Source organism: Hylobates moloch, unplaced genomic scaffold (assembly GCF_009828535.3).
Source record: "Hylobates moloch isolate HMO894 unplaced genomic scaffold, HMol_V3 SCAFFOLD_1, whole genome shotgun sequence".
Taxonomy (NCBI): domain Eukaryota; kingdom Metazoa; phylum Chordata; class Mammalia; order Primates; family Hylobatidae; genus Hylobates; species Hylobates moloch.
Window position 1 is genome coordinate 65,119,214 of NW_026652276.1, and position 19,492 is coordinate 65,138,705.

Below are 19,492 nucleotides of genomic sequence, written 5' to 3' on the forward strand. Positions count from 1 at the left end.
CCTGAGGTCAGGAGTTCGAGACCAGCATCGCCAACATGGTGAAACCCCGTCTCTACTAAAAAATACAAAAATTAACTAGCATGGTGGTTCGTGCCTGTAATCCCAGCTACTAGGGGACTGAGGCACGAGTGTTGCTTGAACCTGGGAGGTGGAGGTTGCAGTGAACCAAGATCATGCCACTGCACTCCAGCCTGGGCAACAGAGTGAGACTCCGTTATCAGAAAAAAAAGAAAAAAAAAATTCCAAATCAATTTGTTGTATGCGAAGAACATAATACCATGAGTCAGGAAATGTTATTCTATTTCTGGTTCTGCCAGTAGTTACCTCTGTGGTCATTAGTAACCACTTCACTCTTCAGTTTCCTCAAATGTAAAAGTAGGAGTTTTGACTATATCAAGAAAGAAACATACCTGATATGTGCCACCACTCTCATAATTCTGTGCCCATGGCAGACATTGTTAATCAATCATTGAACTTTTTCTACCAAATTGGGAAGCTGTTTTTGAATACTTTTCAGCAAAGCACTGTAGGCAGCCACTACCAGTGGATCAGAATTGGCAATCAAAGTGAAATTTACTTCCCATCTCTGGGCCAGAAGATGTCTAAGGTGTTTTTTTTTTTAATTCTAATATTACTCAAAGGGCAAAACGAGAGTCCATGGAATAGAAAGTGTCAGGAGACAATTATGTTGGCAAATCTCATTTCCCTTTTTTATTTTCCAGCCTCCAAGAATGTTATAGATTATCTGTAAGGTCTGTTTATGAGGATGCTCTGCTCTTCCATTCATTGTAGTCTGCTTTTTGTTTGTTCAAAGTGGAAATAGTTTAATTGTTTTTATCCCTTAATTCTAAAAATGCTTTCTGTAAAGATTTGAATAATACAGAAAAATACAAAGATGGAAATGAAAATTATCTGATATTCTACTCCCATTATTAATATTTGAGAACTGGCCTTGAAGACATATAGCTCTAGGCATAATGTTTTTCTGTATTTTATTTTCCCCACAAAGCAATGTTATGTTTGGGCTACTTTGCATATTACTGAGAGGCTGTAGTTCTTAATCTCTATTTATAAAATTTTGTCTTTGGTAACTCCTGTTCAGCTGAGTTAAACTTTGCAAATATAGCAGTAAATTGGAAGAGAAAGGATCTTTAGAACCTTACAACAACTACACTTAAAGATGTGGTAAAAGTCTCCAGGCTCCACTCAAATAAATACAAAATGGAAAGATTTACAAAGCTTGTGGTTAAAATTCAATTTGAAAATAAAACAGATCCAGTGGCATGGGAGAAAAGCAAGCATTCTTTCCTTACTCCCACACCCTACTCCCAACTTTTTTCTTCTTCTTATAAAAGTAATGTATGTTCGCCAGTCACAATGGCTCATGCCTGTAATCCCAGCACTTGGGGAGGCTGAGGCAGGAGGACTGCTTGAGGCCAGGAGTTTGAGACCAGCCTGGGCAACATAGTGAGACTGCCCCCTCTACAAAAAATTTTAAGATTAGCTGGGCATGGTGGTGCACGCTTGTCATCCCAGCTACTCAGGAGGCTGAAGTGGGAAGATTACTTGATCCCAGGAGGTATAGGCTGCAATGAGCCACGATAGCACCACTGCATTCCAGCCTGGGTAACAGAGCGAGACCCTGTCTCAAAAAAAAAAAAAAAAAAAAAGTAATGTATGTTTATTTATTTAGAACAATGCAAACATGGAAAAATGAGAAAAAAAAGTCATCAGTCTCCATCTAGTCAAAATAATTACGGTTAACATTTTGGAGTATATGCATTCTGTCTTTTTTTTTCTGTACATATATTTATATAGGTATCAACACATAAAATTCAGAGGACTGTTTTAAACATTTTTCTCTTTACTTACTGCACTGCTCTTGCTGCAGGATACTTTTTCTCTTACGAGCAGGAAACTACACGAGTTAAAACTGGCTTTGGAGATGTACAGCTCATTGTACCAATAGTTTGCACAGTTAGGTGTACACCCCAGGGAACCAAGGATGTGGGTATGTTTTGAAATTAATACACCAATTATTTTGAACACTGCTGTACTGGAGTTTGTTATTTATTTATTTATTTTTTGAGACGGAATTTCGCTTTTGTTGCCCAGGCTGGAGTACAATGGCGCGATCTCGGCTCACTGCAACCTCCGCCTCCCGGATTCAAGCAATTCTCCTGCCTCAGCCTCCTGAGTAGCTAGGATTACAGGCATGCACCACCATGCCAAGCTGATTTTGTATTTTTAGTAGAGACAGGGTTTCTCCACGTTGGTCAGGCTGATCTCAAACTCCCGACCTCAGGTGATCCGCCCACCTTGGCCTCCCTGGGATTATAGGTGTGAGCTACCACGCCTGGCCTATACTGGAGTTTAGTTTATCCACTGGGCAGGCTGCTCCTCAAGTTCAAACTCCCTAAGCAGATATTCAGCGAGTATCTTACATAACTGGTACAAATGAGGTCATATCAAGGTGAGAACCTCTGTATGCATTTATCCCTCCATCTACTTCATTGATAAAATGTCTGTGTTCGTGAAGTGTATTTTGATAAGGAGACTATCTCTCCATCGTCTATCTAATAAAATGAAACTGATGCATGGTGTGATGAGGTTTATTTACTTTGTATGTAGCAACAAAGATATGTTATGGGAAAGACAGCTTCCTCATTCCCGAGGAAGTCATTTTCTTCTGAGAGTCTGAGTTTTATTAAATCACCAAGTACCATCTCCCTGTTTGTGCTCCCAATGTTGGTTAACAAACAAAAAGCAGCCAGGGGAAATCCTGCCTTTGATAGTCACCATACAGTATGCTGTTTTGGTTATCAATTGCTATGAAACAAACGACCCCCAAATTTAATAGCTGAAAGCAATTTATTATAATTTCTCACAGTTCTTGGTGTTGACTTAGCTTAGCCAGGGAGTCTTCTGCCCGTCTTGCTTACAGTCTCTTGTATGTGACTGCAGTCATATAGCAGCTGGAGCTAGAGTTCTCTGGGTTCTTGACTAGGTGGGCTTGAAGGTCCAAGATGGTTTCTTCATTCACATGTCTTGTGTGTTGGTTCACATAGTCTCTCTCTCTCCATTTAGAGTTTCATCTTCCATGACTTTTCCCATGGCTTCTCTTTCCATCAAGGTAGTCAGACCTCTTAGGATGATGGCTGACTTCCAAGAGTATAAAATTAAAAGCTGTCAGGGCTTTTTCAAGCTTAGGTTAAAACCTGGCATAATGTCACTTCTGGCCTCTTTCCATACCTTAAAGCAAGTTGCAGGGCCAGCCATGCTTGTTTCAATATGAGGGGACTAGACAAATGCCTCAATATCAGGAGGGGTGGTTTACTCGGTGCCATCTTTGGAAGCTTTCTATACTTTACGCTGGACAAAGTAGAATTTCAACTACAATTCTAAAAGATTCTGAATATTTTCTGGCTCAAACATGGAGAACAATTGAGAGGAAGTGACAGAGAGAGGAAGAAGCCTCAAAGTGATGGAGGATTTTGAAACAATCGGTACTTTCTTGCGCCTTGCAACTTGGCAGATTGGAGCACAAAGGAGGTGGAACTAATGGGTCGATGCATCACCATTATCCAGACTTCTGGTACCCAGAAGACTTACTTGATGATACTTTTTTTTTTTTTTTAAGACAGAGTCTCACTCTGTCGCCAGGCTGGAGTGCAGTGGCATGATCTCGGCTCACTGCAACCTCTGCCTCCCGGGTTCAAGCAATTCTCCTGCCTCAACCTCCCCGAGTAGCTGGGACTACAGGCGCACGCCACCACACCCAGCTAATTTTTGTATTTTTTAGTAGAGACAGGGTTTCACCATGTTGGCCAGAATGGTTTTGATCTCCTGATCTCGTGATCCGCCAGCCTCGGCCTCCCAAAGTGCTGGGATTATAGGCGTGAGCCAGAGCACCCGGCCGATGATGCTTATTTTTTATGAGAAATCTGGAGCAAGGTATCACAATTGACACATCTCAAGCATGTAGGGAAGGCTGTCTTCCCAAAGACAGCAAATAATTCAGGCATCAATGAAAAGGTACAAGAGTCAATAGAACATAAAACCAATTGGAGGGTATTTTCCCCAAATAGTAGCTAGGAGAGCCTGGCAGCAAAAAAGGATCCCATGGCAGCAAGACAGGAGAGAAAAACCAGCACCTCCTCTTTCTTGTTCTTTCTTGCTCCTCCAGAGCTTCTCAACATGCATTATCTGTGCCCTCCTAACACAATAGGCAGGTTTGGAGGGCAAAGCAAGGGCTCAGGCTCTCATGAAGACAATCACATTCCAGAGTCTGCCAAGACTGGGCACCTCCTTGACATGGGTGGTCTTGAGAATGGGGTTCCCTTTATTTGGCTAAACCAAATGCCGAACAGCTTTTCCTTAGTGTTTGTTTTTCTTAAACATGTTCAAACTCTTATCATGTTGCTCCCCTCCCTTTGAAAATATGTACTCTGCAGGTGCCTGAAATAACATACTCTCAGCAAATTGCAGCACTGGAAAAGTGAAGGTTATTTCATTCAGTCTAAACTCAATGGAAATTTTGTGGCTTAACAAAGAAATACCAAATACTTTATAAACTCCTTTAGAGCAGTAACCATGTCATATGACTCTGGTATCTCCTACCTACTAGGCTCATTGTCTACCTTCTCTGATGTCGTAATTTTAATAAGTAACTCGAATTGTTAACAATTTACTCTTGTCTTTTTCTTGGAGTCAGAAATGTTATTTTATTATTATGTCTCTGCATCTTTCATGTGAGGTCCTTTGCAGTTTTCTCCTAACTTGTTTTCATTGTGCAGATCATGTTGCAGGGTTTTCACATAACAGCTGAAAGGGATTAATAGGAGTTGAAGAAGCTTGCTTCAATTACAAGTAATTAATTTAGGCTTCACTTATCTCAAGGAATATCTGAATATACAAATTTACACATAAATCCTGGGAGTGTCAAATTATGCAACCTAGAGAAAGTAAGCTCTATAGCTTTTTGGGCGTTGATCGCTATAGTCAGGGGTGTGTGTGTGGTTTTTGAATGAAATCGTAAAACCACTGCCAGTATTATCTACTTCACCTGGTTTTGAATAATTCCAGGAAGCTAGAAACTGAAAACCAGTCTTGTTACACAGTTAGAAAGATTGTAAATGCAGAAGAGGAAGAAAAAAACGAAACCAAACCATTTATCTATCCTCTTTGAACCCTTATTAGAGTTCACAATATTCCTGGTTTCAAATACTTGAAGTTTTCTCTGGGCAATGATTAATTTTTAAATATTGTTTTTAATGTAAGACATAAAACATACGCATTGCAGATTTAAAGCATACTTGGAAGCAATAAGGAGAAAGATAAAAATCGTTTATTCCACAGCATTTAATATATTGGTAACTATCCTTCAATTTTTTTCTAGGCACGTTTTTATAAAATGAGCCAATGCTATACAAACGTTTTTGTAACTTCTTTTTTTAATTTGCATTATTTTGTGAGTAGGTGAAAAAGAAATTTGTAAAGATTAAACGATTACAGCATGTTGTAGTATTACACACTGTTGAAGGGCGCCATCTGTGGCGTGGTGGCTGTGCTTTGGTGGGAAGAGGTTCTCTTGGGGTTCCCGTTTTTCTCCCAGCTCTGGGTGGGCAATACTGACCACTCTCTGACCTAAAGGGACTTCTCCGTTTGCCTTTGACGACCTGAGTTTAGGAGAATGGAGACACGTGGGAGTTCAGAGGAGGGCGTTCAGGGTGACTGCGAACACGAGCTCCCGGCGCTGTCCACATCTCCCCTGGGCAGGGCCCACTGGCCCTAGCCCGGGAGGGGAGCAAGGACGTGAGGGCAGTTGGCAGTGGCACGGTCTGGGTCCAAACCTTTAGCACCCCCCACCCCGGCTGGCGCCATTCTCGGGCGGTAAAGTGAGATAAAAGCAGGGCAAGGTTTTGCAACTCCAAATCAGGGAGGCGCAGCTCCTACACCAACGCCTTTCCGGGGCTCCGGGTGTGTTTGTTCCAACTGTTTAAACTGTTTCAAAGCGTCCGAACTACAGCGACCTTCGCAAACAACTCTTTATCTCGCGGGCGAGAGCGCTGCCCTTATTTGCGGGGGAGGGCAAACTGAACGCCGGCACCGGGGCGCTAACGGAGACCTCCTCTAGGTTCCCCGCCTGCTGGGACCCCAGCTGGCAGTCCCTTCCCGCCCCCGGACCGCGAGCTTCTTGCGTCAGCCCCGGCGCGGGTGGGGGATTTTCAGAAGCTCAGCCCGCGCGGCCAGCGGGGGAAGGAAGGGCCTGGACTCTTGCCCCGCCCTTGTGGGGCGGGAGGCGGAGCGGGGCAGGAGCCCGCCGGCGTGTCGCCGATTACCGAGTGCCGGGGAGCCCGGAGGAGCCGCCGACGCCGCCACCGCCGCCGTCGCCACCAGAGCCGCCCTGTCCGCGCCGCGCCTCGGCAGCTGGAACAGGGCCGCCGTCGGGGAGCCCCAACACACGGTCCACAGCTCATCATGATGGACTTGGAGCTGCCGCCGCCGGGACTCCCGTCCCAGCAGGTGCTGCCTCGGCCCTCTGGGCCCTGCGGTGGTGCCGGGACGGGGGCGGGGGAGCTAGGGAACCGCGGCCTGGGAGGGACAGCTGCAGCCGGCTTCCGTTACGTCTGGCCAGAGCCAGGACCGCGGCGCTGGCTGGAGCCGCCGCGCTTGCACCGGGGCAGGACGGGGAGGGGCAGCGGGGACGCGGCCGGGTGATCCGACCGACCACGAGCCCGAGGGCGAACGGGTGGGAAGTTGCGGGAAGGTCTGGGGACTGAGCCCGCGCGCGTGGGCCTTGGGGGCGAATCCAGCCGCATCCCCGGTCCCCAGAGCTGGGACTCCGGAGCCCCTAAGTTTGAGCGGCCCGGTGGGCGGCGGGGCAAGAGGGGGCGGACGCTGGCCGTCTGAGCCGGCGCGGCCCGGCCCTTCCGGGGCTGCGCGGCTCCCCCGCCTCGGTGCCGGCAAAAATGTGCCTAGTCACGGGGCCGCTCTCGGGGGAACTGAGGTCGCCTTCGGGCTGGGACCCGGAGCCTCTTCGCTGCGCCCCAAGATCTCCTTGTGTGCGGGCTGCGGCGCGCTCACCCCGCTGGGCCATCTGTGGGCGCTGCTTTGCGAAGTCATCCATCTGTCGGATCACTCTCTGGCAGCCTTGAGCTCTCTTGAAAGCTCAGCCCCGGGACGTGGGAGGAGCGCCTGAAGTGCCCAGCGGGCTCAGAAGCCCCGACGTGTGGCGGCTGAGCTGGGCCCCGCGCACTTTCTCGGCCGGGGAAGGGGTTCGGGCCCGGGCACCCGGAGTTGGCCCCTCGTAACGCCGCGGGAAAGTACGGGCGAGGGCAGCGGACTCTGAGGCCGGAGTCGGCGGCACCCGGGGCTTCTAGTTCGGACGCGGTGCCCCCTGGTGGCACGCACCGCCCGCGTGGCCTTGGCTTCCGTGACAGCGGTCGGTTGGCCGTCACAGCAGCCCTCGGTTGGCCCTTTCCTGCTTTATAGCGTGCAAACCTCGCCGCGCCAGGGCCAAGGGACAAGTTGGAGCTGTTGATCTGTTGCGCAATTGTTATTTTCCCCAGAGCGGCTTTGTCTTTGGATTTAGCGTTTCAGAATTGCAGTTCCAAAATGTGTAAGACAGGATATTCTCTTCTGTGCTGTCAAGGGTAAGAGTTGCGAGTGTAGATTAGAATTTCTGTTGCTTTTAGTGTGTTAATAATTTTTTGCTTTCAGCTATTATTTCTCCCCTGAGTACTTTATATATTTTTCCTTTTCAGTTGAGAATTTGCCTCAATTTCTTAACATGTTCCCCCTCTTCTGCAGGGGCAGAGAATGGAAGGCTTGCGTTTCAAAATACTTGCTAATTTCTGTAAATTGTTATAAAAGTGAAAAGAAGTTTCTGCTCATCCTTTGTAGAAACTTTAAAAGTAGATATTTATATTTCTAACTTCTTTTGTAAATGAATTTTAGGAAAAAAATTGGAATTCAAGGAAATGTGTACTTGATGTACGGTAAATACGTTTATGCTGTTAAATGTAAAGTTTTCGGTTAATTCCAAAGATCTATTGTAAAGTTTTAAGTTATGGACAATGTATTAATTGTGCTTTTTTCCCCCTTTAAAGTTGTTTGTCTTGAACTTTTCCCCTATCTTCATTGGGATTGTATTCTTCTGGTTCCAACTAGTGAAGAAGTAAATTGTACTTGCCGATTTATTTAATAGCTGCTGTTCAAGAGTTATCTATAGGAATGCTTGTTTGACTGAAGGATATATGATAAAAATGAACTTTAGTTTTTCTAATTTCCGGAATTGTCTACAGCCCTCTATTATTTTTGAATTTTTCTTTCTTTGCTGTGTAATATAACATTCCATATACAAAAATGCGTGAAACATATGTACCGCATTGTGTATTTTCCAATTACGTTTGATAAAAATAACTGCTTTTCTACCTTTGTAATCAGACATCGATTTGCATATTTGAAAACAGAAAAAGAACAAGAAAATTTAGAATTGATTTTGTTTATGATTCATATTAGGTTGTCATCCATAAAGATTTGAACAGAGTCAAACACTTTCTTGATCTTTTGTCAAAAAAACTCTCCAGGTGTGAAGTGGTGGTAGAATATAGTTTTTCACCTTCTATGCAGAGGATGTGTTGATAAACAGGGCAGTAAGGAGAGCCTTAGATTCGGTATCTCCATTAGATGGAAGGAACCATCCATTACTCTTTTCAAGGGTGTCTTGGAGAGAGAAAGCGCTTTCCTAGATGAGGGATGAAGTTGATATTGAAATAGACTGATGAGATTATTTTTAAGTCAAACAAAAGAAAAATAGGACAGGCTTCTCATCTCCTGAATGAATGTTAAGCAAAGAACAACTTGACTTTTTAGATATGTGAAAAATCTCTTGAGAGGTTGTGGAAGCAGCATGTAGGAGGATAAATGCATAACTCATATCAGTCTTTTACGCATTAAAAATAACTTGGGCCATTTTGAAATCTTTCTTTCTTGCCCTGGGTTCTTATAAGCAATGTTGGGGGGAAAAACCGACTCTGTCTTTAGGATTACCAGGAAAAGCTGAAAGCCAGATGCATCATTTTTGTTAATATTTGTTTTTATTGAGGATAAATCATGTTTAACAAAGCTGCATGAAAAAAAAGGAACCCAACAAGTACATTTTTTTTTTCTGGGAATTTCCTCTGTCCTGACTGAAGACATTTAAAGGGGGTTTTGTGTCAATATTTCCTCCTTAACTGTTCCTCGAGCCTGGGTTAATTTTTCAGTATGCAGGAAGAATTTGGCACTAAGATAATAATAGATAAGTTACTGGGCATGTCCCTGGGTGCCAGACATAACTGCTTCACATGCATAATTTTACAGTAACCTCACGGGAAATATTATTATCCCTGGTTTCCAGGTTGGGAAAACCAGGCATAATAGTTAGATCAGGCATTAGGTTAGGAAAGGTTAGGAGAGAGGCATAGAGAAAGGCCAAGACCTGCTAAGGTGACCAAACTATTGAGTGGCCAAGGTAGCATTCAAACAGGTTTGACTCCTGGGGGCTCCTAATCACCACTTCCAGACTGTACCAAAACTCCTTAAACTCTAAATAGGAAGAAAAGCTCACACTTCAAAAAGTGGGTAAGTTGAGATTTGCCTATTCTGGGGGAAGGAGAGGCCGGAATATAAAAGATTAATGTCTGCAGCTTTTCCATTTAGCAAGACATTTAATCACTGTGTATGATGTGGGGAGGTGGACCTTGTTAAATACAGGGAGAGTGAATACAATCTATCAATGGAATTACCCACTGTGGTCCTTTTAAGGAAGACACAGAGGCCTCGGTGGGTTCAATTTAGAGAGGCAGGACTGTTTTTTGTTTTTTGTTTTTTTTGAGACAGAGTCTTGTTCTGTTGCCCAGGCTGGAGTGCAGTGGCCTGATCTTGGCTCACTGCAACCTCCACTTCCCGGGTTCAAGTAATTCTCCTGCTTCAGCCTCCTGAGTAGCTGGGATTATAGGCACCCACTGCCCGGCTAATTTTTGTATTTTTAGTAGAGATGGAGTTTCACCATGTTGGCCAGGCTGGGCTGGTCTTGAACTCCTGACCTCAGGTGATCCACCTGCCTTGGCCTCCTAAAGTGTTGGGATTACAGGTGTGAGCCACTGTGCCAGTCTGTTTCTTAATATAATAATAGTTTTTAAAATTTCTGGGGTTTTCGCAATGCCCAAGATTCTGCCTCACATTTTTCAGAAACTGTTTTCCTTTTTTCTTAATTAAATCTCTTAGCTACTGGAGTCTTTGCCTTTGTTTGTCTTGCTACTTGGTACATTTCTTCTGTTCCATTTGCTCTTTTTGTTTTGAAGTAGTGCTCAAAAATAAGTTTGGTAGTAAGAATATGGTGAAGAGTGTGACAGACAGGGTTAAACCAAGTTGAAGGAAAGAGAGCAGAATGGGGAAAATTTGAGTTGAAAACAGCTAGCAGAAACCTGATGGCGCAAATTCAACCCTAATCTCATGTTTTGGCACTTCTGAACTATAGCAAGCATAAGGGCTCAACTCTTACCTAGTTGAAGTTTACTTGGGTCTTTGAGAATAGTACATCTCAAAATTAAACACTTTCTTAGTCCTTATTGTTAAGTTGTTTTTGGAATTATTGTCTTATTTGTCTGAATTAAGTGTGCTGCAGGACTTACAGGATCTGATGGATGATTTGCCTAAAAGTTGGTCCAGGTCAGTCTCAGGGCATTTAAATGCTTGGTCCAGCCACTCTCTGAAAGTTGACTGAAATATGTTGCACACCAGGGTAGAGGAGGACAAGTTTACTAGATGTCATTTTTAACCTGCTTGTCTTCATCTCTGACTGTAGAAATGTATATTCATTATAACTTTGCCACAAATAGAGAATAGAGTTTATTCTTTGATCATCTAATTTCTAGGAGCTATTGAAATTTCACTGCTACCTGCTTTTAAATAAGCACCAACAAACATTTATTTAAAAGGCTTTAAGGTATAGGCCAAGATTTATTCAATTGCTAATGGTATGTTTTCTGTAAATGAAAGCAAAAATATGTTCAAGTGTATAATATTAAATATTAACATTCAGAAACTGTTGGAGAAATACAGATGGCTTTCCTTTTTTTTTTTTGAGACGCAGTCTTGCTCTGTCGCCCAGGCTGGAGTGCAGTGGCGTGATCTCTGCTCACTGCAAGCTCCACTTCCCAGGTTCACGCCATTCTCCTGCCTCAGCCTCCCGAGTAGCTGGGACTACAGGCGCCGCCACCACGCCTGGCTAATTTTTTGTATTTTTAGTAGAGATGGGGTTTCACCGTGTTAGCCAGGATGATCTCGATCTCCTGACCTCATGATCTGCCCACCTCACCCTCCCAAAGTGCTGGGATTACAGGCCTAAGCCACCGCGCCTGGCCTAGATGGCTTTCTTATACCAGACTATACCCCAGACGTGAAAACAAGACTGTTAAACAAAATCCTGTGCTACCTAAAGTTTGAGCCTTCTGTGTGTCAGCTTCTGCCATAATAAATAACTCTTAACTATGACTATTAAGTATATTAAGAACTTTGAGTAGGGGAGGCACGTTTAATCATTCGTTTTTATGGCATATGTACTATAATACCTGTGTGTTGCAAATCCTGGTATTTAAAAGTCTTTTTGCGTATTTGAGCATGTAAGTTTATTTGGTCCAAACTGTTGGTACTAGTAAAGACAAGTCCAGGGCATAAGGAGGACTTACAGCACCAAGTTTGTTTTTTTTTTTTTTTTTTTTTTGAGACAGAGTCTCACTGGGTCACCCAGGCTGGAGTGCATTGGTACAATCTGGGCTCACTGCAACCTCCACCTCCCGAGTTCAAGCGATTCTCCTGCCTCAGCCTCCCAAGTAGCTGGGATTACAAGTGTGTGCCACCACACCCGGTTAATTTTTGTATTTTTTTTTTTTTTTTTTTTTTTGAGACGGAGTCTTGCTCTGTCGCCCAGGCTGGAGTGCAGTGGCGCGCAATCTCGGCTCACTGCAAGCTCCGCCTCCCGGGTTCACACCATTCTCCTGCCTCAGCCTCTCCAAGTAGCTGGGACTACAGGCGCCCACCACCACGCCCGGCTAATTTTTTGTATTTTTAGTAGAGACGGGGTTTCACCGTGGTCTCGATCTCCTGACCTCGTGATCCGCCCGCCTCAGCCTCCCAAAGTGCTGGGATTACAAGAATTTTTGTATTTTTAGTAGAGATGGAGTTTCACTATGTTGGCCAGGCTGGTCTCAAACTCCCGACCTCAGGTGATCCGCCCACCTTGGCCTCCGAAAGTGCTGGGATTATAGGCGTGAGCCATTGCGCCTGACCTCCAAGTCCATCTTTCAAAGTCCCTGTTGATAATTGACTCTTGAGAGTCATTACAGTCCATCAACAGCCTGTATTCTGAATATATATATATTTTTAATTCTAAGACAATGCTAAATAGCCATTCCAAATAAGGTTAGAACTGAGACTTTAGGGCCTGTATTATCAGCTGTACACTGCCAAGCTCTGAACTCTATTGCTTTTTCAAATCAGAGAAGAAAAATGAGTAAGAGAAGAAAAATGAGTAAGAAAAGAAAAATATGGATCACTTTGGCTTTGATGCCTCCTCGGAGTTTATAGTTTTTACCTTCTGTATTACTTAGGTGATCCTCTCTAATGGTATTTTAAATCTCTCTTGATACTTGTCTTATTTATGTATCTTTTTTTTCTCTATAGTAGATAGAATTTACAGATATATGTGTATTTTAAAGTAAGATACAATTTACATACCATACAATTTACCCATTTAATCTAATTCAGGGTTATGCAACCCTATGAATTTAGTAGTTTATTCATAGAGTTATGCAACCGTCACTGTAATCAATTTTCAACACCCTCAAAAGAAACCCCATATCCATTAGCAGTCACTTCCCATTTCCCCTCAACTCTCCTGGCCCCTGGTAACTACTCAGTTATTTTCTGTACCTATGGATTTGCCTATTCTGGACATATCGTGTAAATGGAATAGCATGTAAATGGAATCATACAGTATTTATCCTTCTGTTGCTGGCTTCTTTCACAGCAATATGTTTTCAAGGTTTAAAAATGTTGCAACGTATATCGGTAGCGTCATTCCTTTTTATGGCTGCCTACTATTCCACTATATGGCTATACCACATTTTATTTATCCAGTTGATGATCATTTGAGTTGTTTCCACTTTTATATTTCTGTTTGTTTCTTACAGCAGTGGTTCTCAAACTGTTGTATATTAGACTCACCATCAGTGTTTAAAAAACTAATGCCCAGGCCATATCCCTCGTGAAATCAAAATCTCTGGGGGTGGGGCCCAGGCATCACTATTTTTTAAAGGTTCTGAGGGAATTCTAACGAGCAGTCAGGTTTGAGAGCCAATGCCCTAGGGCAGCAGTCCGCAACCTTTTAGCACCAGGGACTAGTTTTGTGGAAGACAGTTTTTCCATAGAATGAGGTAGAGGATGGTTTCAGGATGAAACTATTCCACCTCATATCATCAGGCATTAGATTGTCCTAAGGAGCTGGCAACCTACATCCCTTGCATGCTCAGTTTACAGCAGTGTTCTGGCTTCTCTGATAAACTAATGCTGCTGCTAATCTGACAGGAGGTGGAGCTCCGGCGGGAATGCTGGCCTACTGCTCAACTCCTGCTGTGTGGCCTGGTTCCTAACAGGCCACTGACCCGTCCAGCCAGCAGGTGGGGACCCCTGCCCTAGGGGACCGACCTCAGTGCTTGCTATTCATTGAAGTATATAGTGATTTAGAAAATCTGGTTAGGATGTCTTATTTAAATCATGAAAGCAAGTGCTTTTGTCTTTGATCACTGCCCTTCACAGTCTTACAGTTAACACCTACATTCAGGAACTGTGTTTCAAAGTGCCTGGCGAGTGTTTGAAACTCACTAAATATATATAACCTGGGCTCATTAAACCCCTCCAGAAGATTTGGGTAACTTTGTTATGAAAGGGCTTCCCTGAAGTGGGTCAGCAGGATTGTTCTGTGTTTTTTCAGGAATGTGGCCTGTGATAACTTGCAATCTAGATTATTTGGAAATAGCGCTGAGAGAAGCCAGTGAGGACAGAATGCTCAGAAGCTTGGGATAGGTGTTGGACATCCTGGAGGCCAGGACGGAAAACTGTCTTACTCTAGGAAGCTGTGTTCCTGGGCCTCATTATCTTCCTCCGTTAAAAACAAAAGACTTAAATCTCTACAGCAACTTTTAGCAACTTCATTTTTTGGTTCTTTGTATCTGCCTGATAAAGTCCCACTTTATAGTGGCTCCACTTATATTTACCTGAATGGCTTTTGGGTTGACATGTTTGGAAACTGGGGCTAACTTCCAAACTGTTGGCAATTTGCGTGTGGGTGTGCGTGCCACAGCACAGCAGTCCCACTTGAGAGACTTGATGGTGTGGTGGTCGGGGGGCTTCTGAAGCTGGCTTAGCCCCAGCCCTATATACCCACACCACAGATGGTGGGAACAAGCCCAGAAGAGAGTGGGTAACTCTGTCCACTGTGTCCTCCACAGCCAAGGTTGCCAGGCAGAGCTCGCAAGGTGCAATTCCAGTCTTGTCTTTGACCGTTGCCCCTTTGTGTGGAGGGGTGTATTTAGTCACCCTTCCGGAAGCATGCTTTTCTAATTCTAGTCATCAGTAGTTTGTTGCTTTAAGATTTTGAAAATGGTATCCCGTTATTTTACTTGTTCTTAGGAGTTTCATATTGAACGACGTACATAATGTGATTCAAGTACCTCCAAACAGAAGGACTTCAGTTAAGATTTAGGCTCTATGCAACATACACTTCTTGCATTTTCTCATTCAATGTCCTTTCCTTTTTTTTTGCAAGAATGTAGCTGACATTCAGAGTAGATTAGTACTCTCAATGTCTGTGTGAAAGAAATGACCTTAATATGAGGACAATATTGACTGTGTATTTAGGGGGCCCATTGATAAGGCGTATAGAATTTTGCTTTATTTCAGACCTGACAATCTCTTGTCTGCTCTGCTTCCGCATAAAATTGTAATACTGCACATGGATGTAAAACCCAACCTATTCCTTGCCTAAGGGACTAGAATAGAGGGAAGAGTGACTATAGTTCTTTGTTGCCTTTTGTGAAGGTAACAGGCACAGAGGTATGATGCATGATGGAATTATATACCTCTTCTTGAGGTGTTTGAGGGCTGACTAAGGACCTGTACTTTTTTTTTGGTTTGTTTTGCAGTACTGGGGCTAGGGAGCCTTGCTGTTGCATCTAGAGAGTGTTGAAGAACCGTGAATATTTCGCAAAAAGAAAATAATTTTTTTAACCATTAAAATTCCTGGTAGTGACTTCCTCTGGCAAGTAAAAAACTCTCATTTTTTAAGGAAAATTACTCTGTTGCCTAGGCTGGAGTACAGTGGCATGATCATGGCTCACTGCACCTTCAAACTGCTGGGCTCAAGCCATTCTTCCACCTTAGCCTCCCAAGTAGCTACAACTGCAGGCGTGCACCACCGGACCCGGCTAATTTTTTAATTTTTTGAGGAAAATGAGAGTTTTTTACTTGCAATAGGAAAACTTGCCAATTTTTCAAGTTATTTTTATTCTTGATGATTCCCTATGAGACATAATTAAAATATACATAGAAAAAACAACCCTAGGCCAGGTGCGGTGGCTCACACCTGTAATCCCAACACTTTGGGAAGTCAAGGTGGGAGGATCACTAGAGACCAGGAGTTTGAGATGAGCCTGGGCAACATATTGAGACACTGTCTCCTCAAAAAATTAAAAAATTAGCCAGGTCCGGTGGTGCACACCTGCAGTTGTAGCTACTTGGGAAGCTAAGGTGGAAGAATGGCTTGAGCCCAGGAGTTTGAAGGTGCAGTGAGCCATGATCATGCCACTGTACTCCAGCCTAGGCAACAGAGTAAGATCCTGTCTCAAAAAAAAAAAAGAAAAATCAACCCTAGTGGACTGGAACAGGGCTGGTTTACTTTGTGTCAGCTGCAGTGCCCCCACTCACCAACCCACATGTTCTTCTCCTGCTGGTTCCCAAGCAGAGACCAGGACCAAGAATGAGAATCATCCTGTGGGTGCAGGTTGTATCTTATCCTACAGAGACAGCACTTCACCCTCTGTTAGAAACTTCTTTACCACACTGCCTGTTTGGTGAAATCCTTAGGGCAGTGACTTCCAAACTGTGATCCAGGGGCCACCCTTGGTGGGAGGATCAGGAAGGAGGGGGAATGCATCTTAAGTTGGGGGAACCTCATATCTCTTCTCATTGATCCTGAGAAGTAAAGTCTTTCTTCCTCAGGGAGATGCGGGTAGACATGACTCGCCTAGATAGAAACTCATTCGTCTCCCTCCCTTCTGCCTCTGCAGGACTCTTGGAAGTCTGGGGCCCCGGGAGCATGCGGCTCTTGCTGTGTGCTACAGGTTTCCAAAGTTCGCTTGATAACAGTACAATTGTGCTGTAAATTGTGCAATAATGGAGATCGAGGAAACAATTAGTCTTTCATCTTCATTCATGTTACCAGCTCACTTCCTATGGTGTGAAAAGAACCAGACTTTGGAGTTAGGCGACATCTGAATACAGACAGAACTGGCAAGATTATGGGGAAGAAAAGGGAAAAGAAATGAACATTTTCAAAGAGGTTAAGCCATTTGGCCAGGACAACACTGCTTGCAGGTAGCAGAACTGGGATTTTGACTGTCCATATTCCGTATTCTCTGCTTGTTTTACTCCTTCCCTCTCTTCTTTCTTTTTTCGTTGTCTAATGACCTACAGACATTCTGTCAGCTGCTAAAGAATGAGGGACTTCTTTATAAAGATTGATAGGACAGTGCCGCCACTCAAGGAGTTCCTTCCATGTGGACCAGTGGGGGCGCTGTTGACGCATGGGCTGGACTTCTCTTTGGAGCAGAGTCCTGTTCCACGGATCGTTGTGACAAGCAGAAACTGCCCCACCACACCTCCATACAATTCCTAATGCTTCCGGGTGATCTAACCGCCCCCGTGGAACCACGGTGGTGCATGGACTTCTAGAGACCATTTGAAGCCAGGACATTGCTGCTTGTTCTTAGGAAATCTCAGCATATTACTTTCTGGTTTTTTGTAGGGAAGCCTGCCATCTCCCCAGGTGGCAGCTTGTTTATACCTTTTATCCTAACCTAAAGCAGGTGATGGGACAGAGGTCATGGAATATAATGAAAGTGCCACAAAGGTAGAGTCTGGGTATATTTTATTTACTCAGGTGGAGTGGCTTGTCCAGATCCCCTCACGCAGAGCAACATTTGATATGGTAATTGTTACTGCTGAAGTTTGCCATTTCTCAGAGCTACAGTTGCAAGGAATTGGTAACAAAAGGATAAACTAAACATTGTTACTATTTTAATTTTCAAGGAGATGAAGTTAAAATCATATGTGTCATATATCTCGGGGGCTTACCTACCTTTTCTGCTGGGCACTTTTTGAAGAAGTCTGAATACTGAGGTAGGAGAGTAAAGGGGGGAAAGTAAGTTTGCCCACTTTTCATCCTTTTTCTGACCATCAGCCTGAGGGAAGTAACTAGAATCTGCTAAGAAAATTCACTTAATCAGCAGTTAATTGATTGATTGTTATATTGTCCACATTGCAAAATTCTTTAAAGGATATTTGAAGATACGATCACATTTGTTCTCTTACAATCTATTTTATTGTTTATTAGAAGGGGTGTGTGTTAATAGTTCTTAAGATATCATACTTTATTTCCAGTAGCATATCCAAGAAATAATTTAGAAGTATTGTTAATGGGAACGATGTTAAATAATTTTTCTATGACTAGTAGTTGGTTCATATATGATATAAAACATGGTATCTTTGTTACTTAAGTAATTTGAACTCTAGCCCCATATATCTTAGGTAGACAATGAAAATACTGAATTGTGAGTCTAAATAATATACACTTACTCATTCCACAAATATTTATTAGGTATCTACACACCCTGGGAAACTTTCAGGGCATGAAGCTGTTTTAATCTTCCAAGATAATGCAGCACGTATCCCCCTTGAGGGATATTTGTTTTTCAAATTGCTCCTCTGTGTCTCCTCTGCTTAGGATATGAGTTCCTCTAAGTAAAGACTGTATTTTAATCTTTTGTGTAATTCTGATGTCTAGCACCATGCCTGGTGCTTACTTAATAGTTGCTCAGTCAGTTTGAGGGTGTGAGTCCATTAACTGCCCTGTAGGAGCTTGATATTTAATATAAACTAGTCTGTGATACATGACAATGCTGTGACAGTGCAGATGAGAAAATGTGACTTCTAACTGGGGTGCTCAGAGAGAATATCCTGGAGGAACTGCCATTTTAACTAGACTTTTCTTTTAAGCAGGTAGATTTTGTTTGGTTCAGGCTTCAGCTGGAAGCCCAAGCAATGGTGCAGATATGAGCTGGACTATGACAGAATATTGGGCCAGTGGGGCTGACAAGGTTAACTTGGGGGTTGCCATAGAGGGCCTTCAGTGCTCATGTGCACTGTTTCAAGTTTGTACAGGGCATCTGGAAACCATGGAAGATTCTGGAAAGGGCAAGGTACGTAAACTGGATGCGGATAGGAAGTTATTGTGGCAGGTGAATTGGAAGATGGACAGGTTGGAGGCAGGAAGATGGTGAGTGGGCTCCTGTCAAGGTGTAGGTCTGAGCATTGTTGTGACGGCTTAGTTGGTTTGACATCAGCACACATATTGAGGATCTGTCATTGTAACTCTAAATTGTATCCTTGTTAGACATGTAAAAATAACTTTTCAGAGCCTCCTTTTTTAAGGAGGGAAGTGGATTGTGCTCAAGCTTGCATGCTCTGCTGTTCCTGTGCTTTAACAGATATTCATCCACCAGTGTGGTCATCAACAAAAGGAGAGGAAAAACTAGCCAGAAGTTGCCATTTTGCTTAAAGAATGGATTCCTTTCTTCCTCAAGGTGGCACAGAGAGAGTTTCTCTCTTTTTGCCCTTCTCTTAGATTGATTTACTATTTTTAGTAAATTTTAACAGTCTGATCCTTGCTTCCAATTACAATGATTAGCAGTATTTGCCCAAGACAAGAAAAAACGATTTCCTCTCTTTTCTCTCCTATGAGCTTTTCCTGTGAGCAAGCAGACAGATGGGGACATCTAGCAATGCTGTTAACAACAGCTGCAGTCCGCTGGACTCTGCAACACTGGGCACGGTACAAAGTGCTCTGACAAACTCTTCTGCCCTTTGCAATCCTTGCTATGCCTTGTGAGGTGAGGAGCATTCTCCCTGTTTTATAGGTGAAGAACTGAGGCAAAGAGAGGTTATGTCATTAGATTTTACAATAGGGTGTGCTTCCATTTCATCATCTTTAGATTGATGTTACTGTGACATCATCTTCCTAGAATTAACTAAGTGAACTGGGCACAGGAAATAGCACATGGCATACATTCAGCAAATAGTGGTTATGATCATTATCATCATTCGATTTCTT

At 43.5% G+C, this 19,492-nt stretch overlaps 1 protein-coding gene across 3 annotated transcripts in view; it reads left to right on the forward strand.

The window, feature by feature from the left end:
* Nucleotides 1-19,492, forward strand: part of NFE2L2 (NFE2 like bZIP transcription factor 2) — a 162,154-nt gene that overhangs the window by 120,653 nt on the left and 22,009 nt on the right. The window contains exon 1 of one of the 3 annotated variants that reach the window (XM_032755301.2): nt 6,387-6,525. The exons of 1 other annotated variant lie outside the window; for it this stretch is intronic. In XM_032755301.2, the coding sequence (XP_032611192.1) occupies nt 6,481-6,525 (45 nt within the window). In that variant the 5' untranslated portion in view covers nt 6,387-6,480. Of the gene's footprint in view, nt 1-6,386; nt 6,526-7,380; nt 7,656-19,492 lie in introns of those variants that run through there. One more of the 3 variants, XM_032755302.2, reaches the window with a different exon arrangement.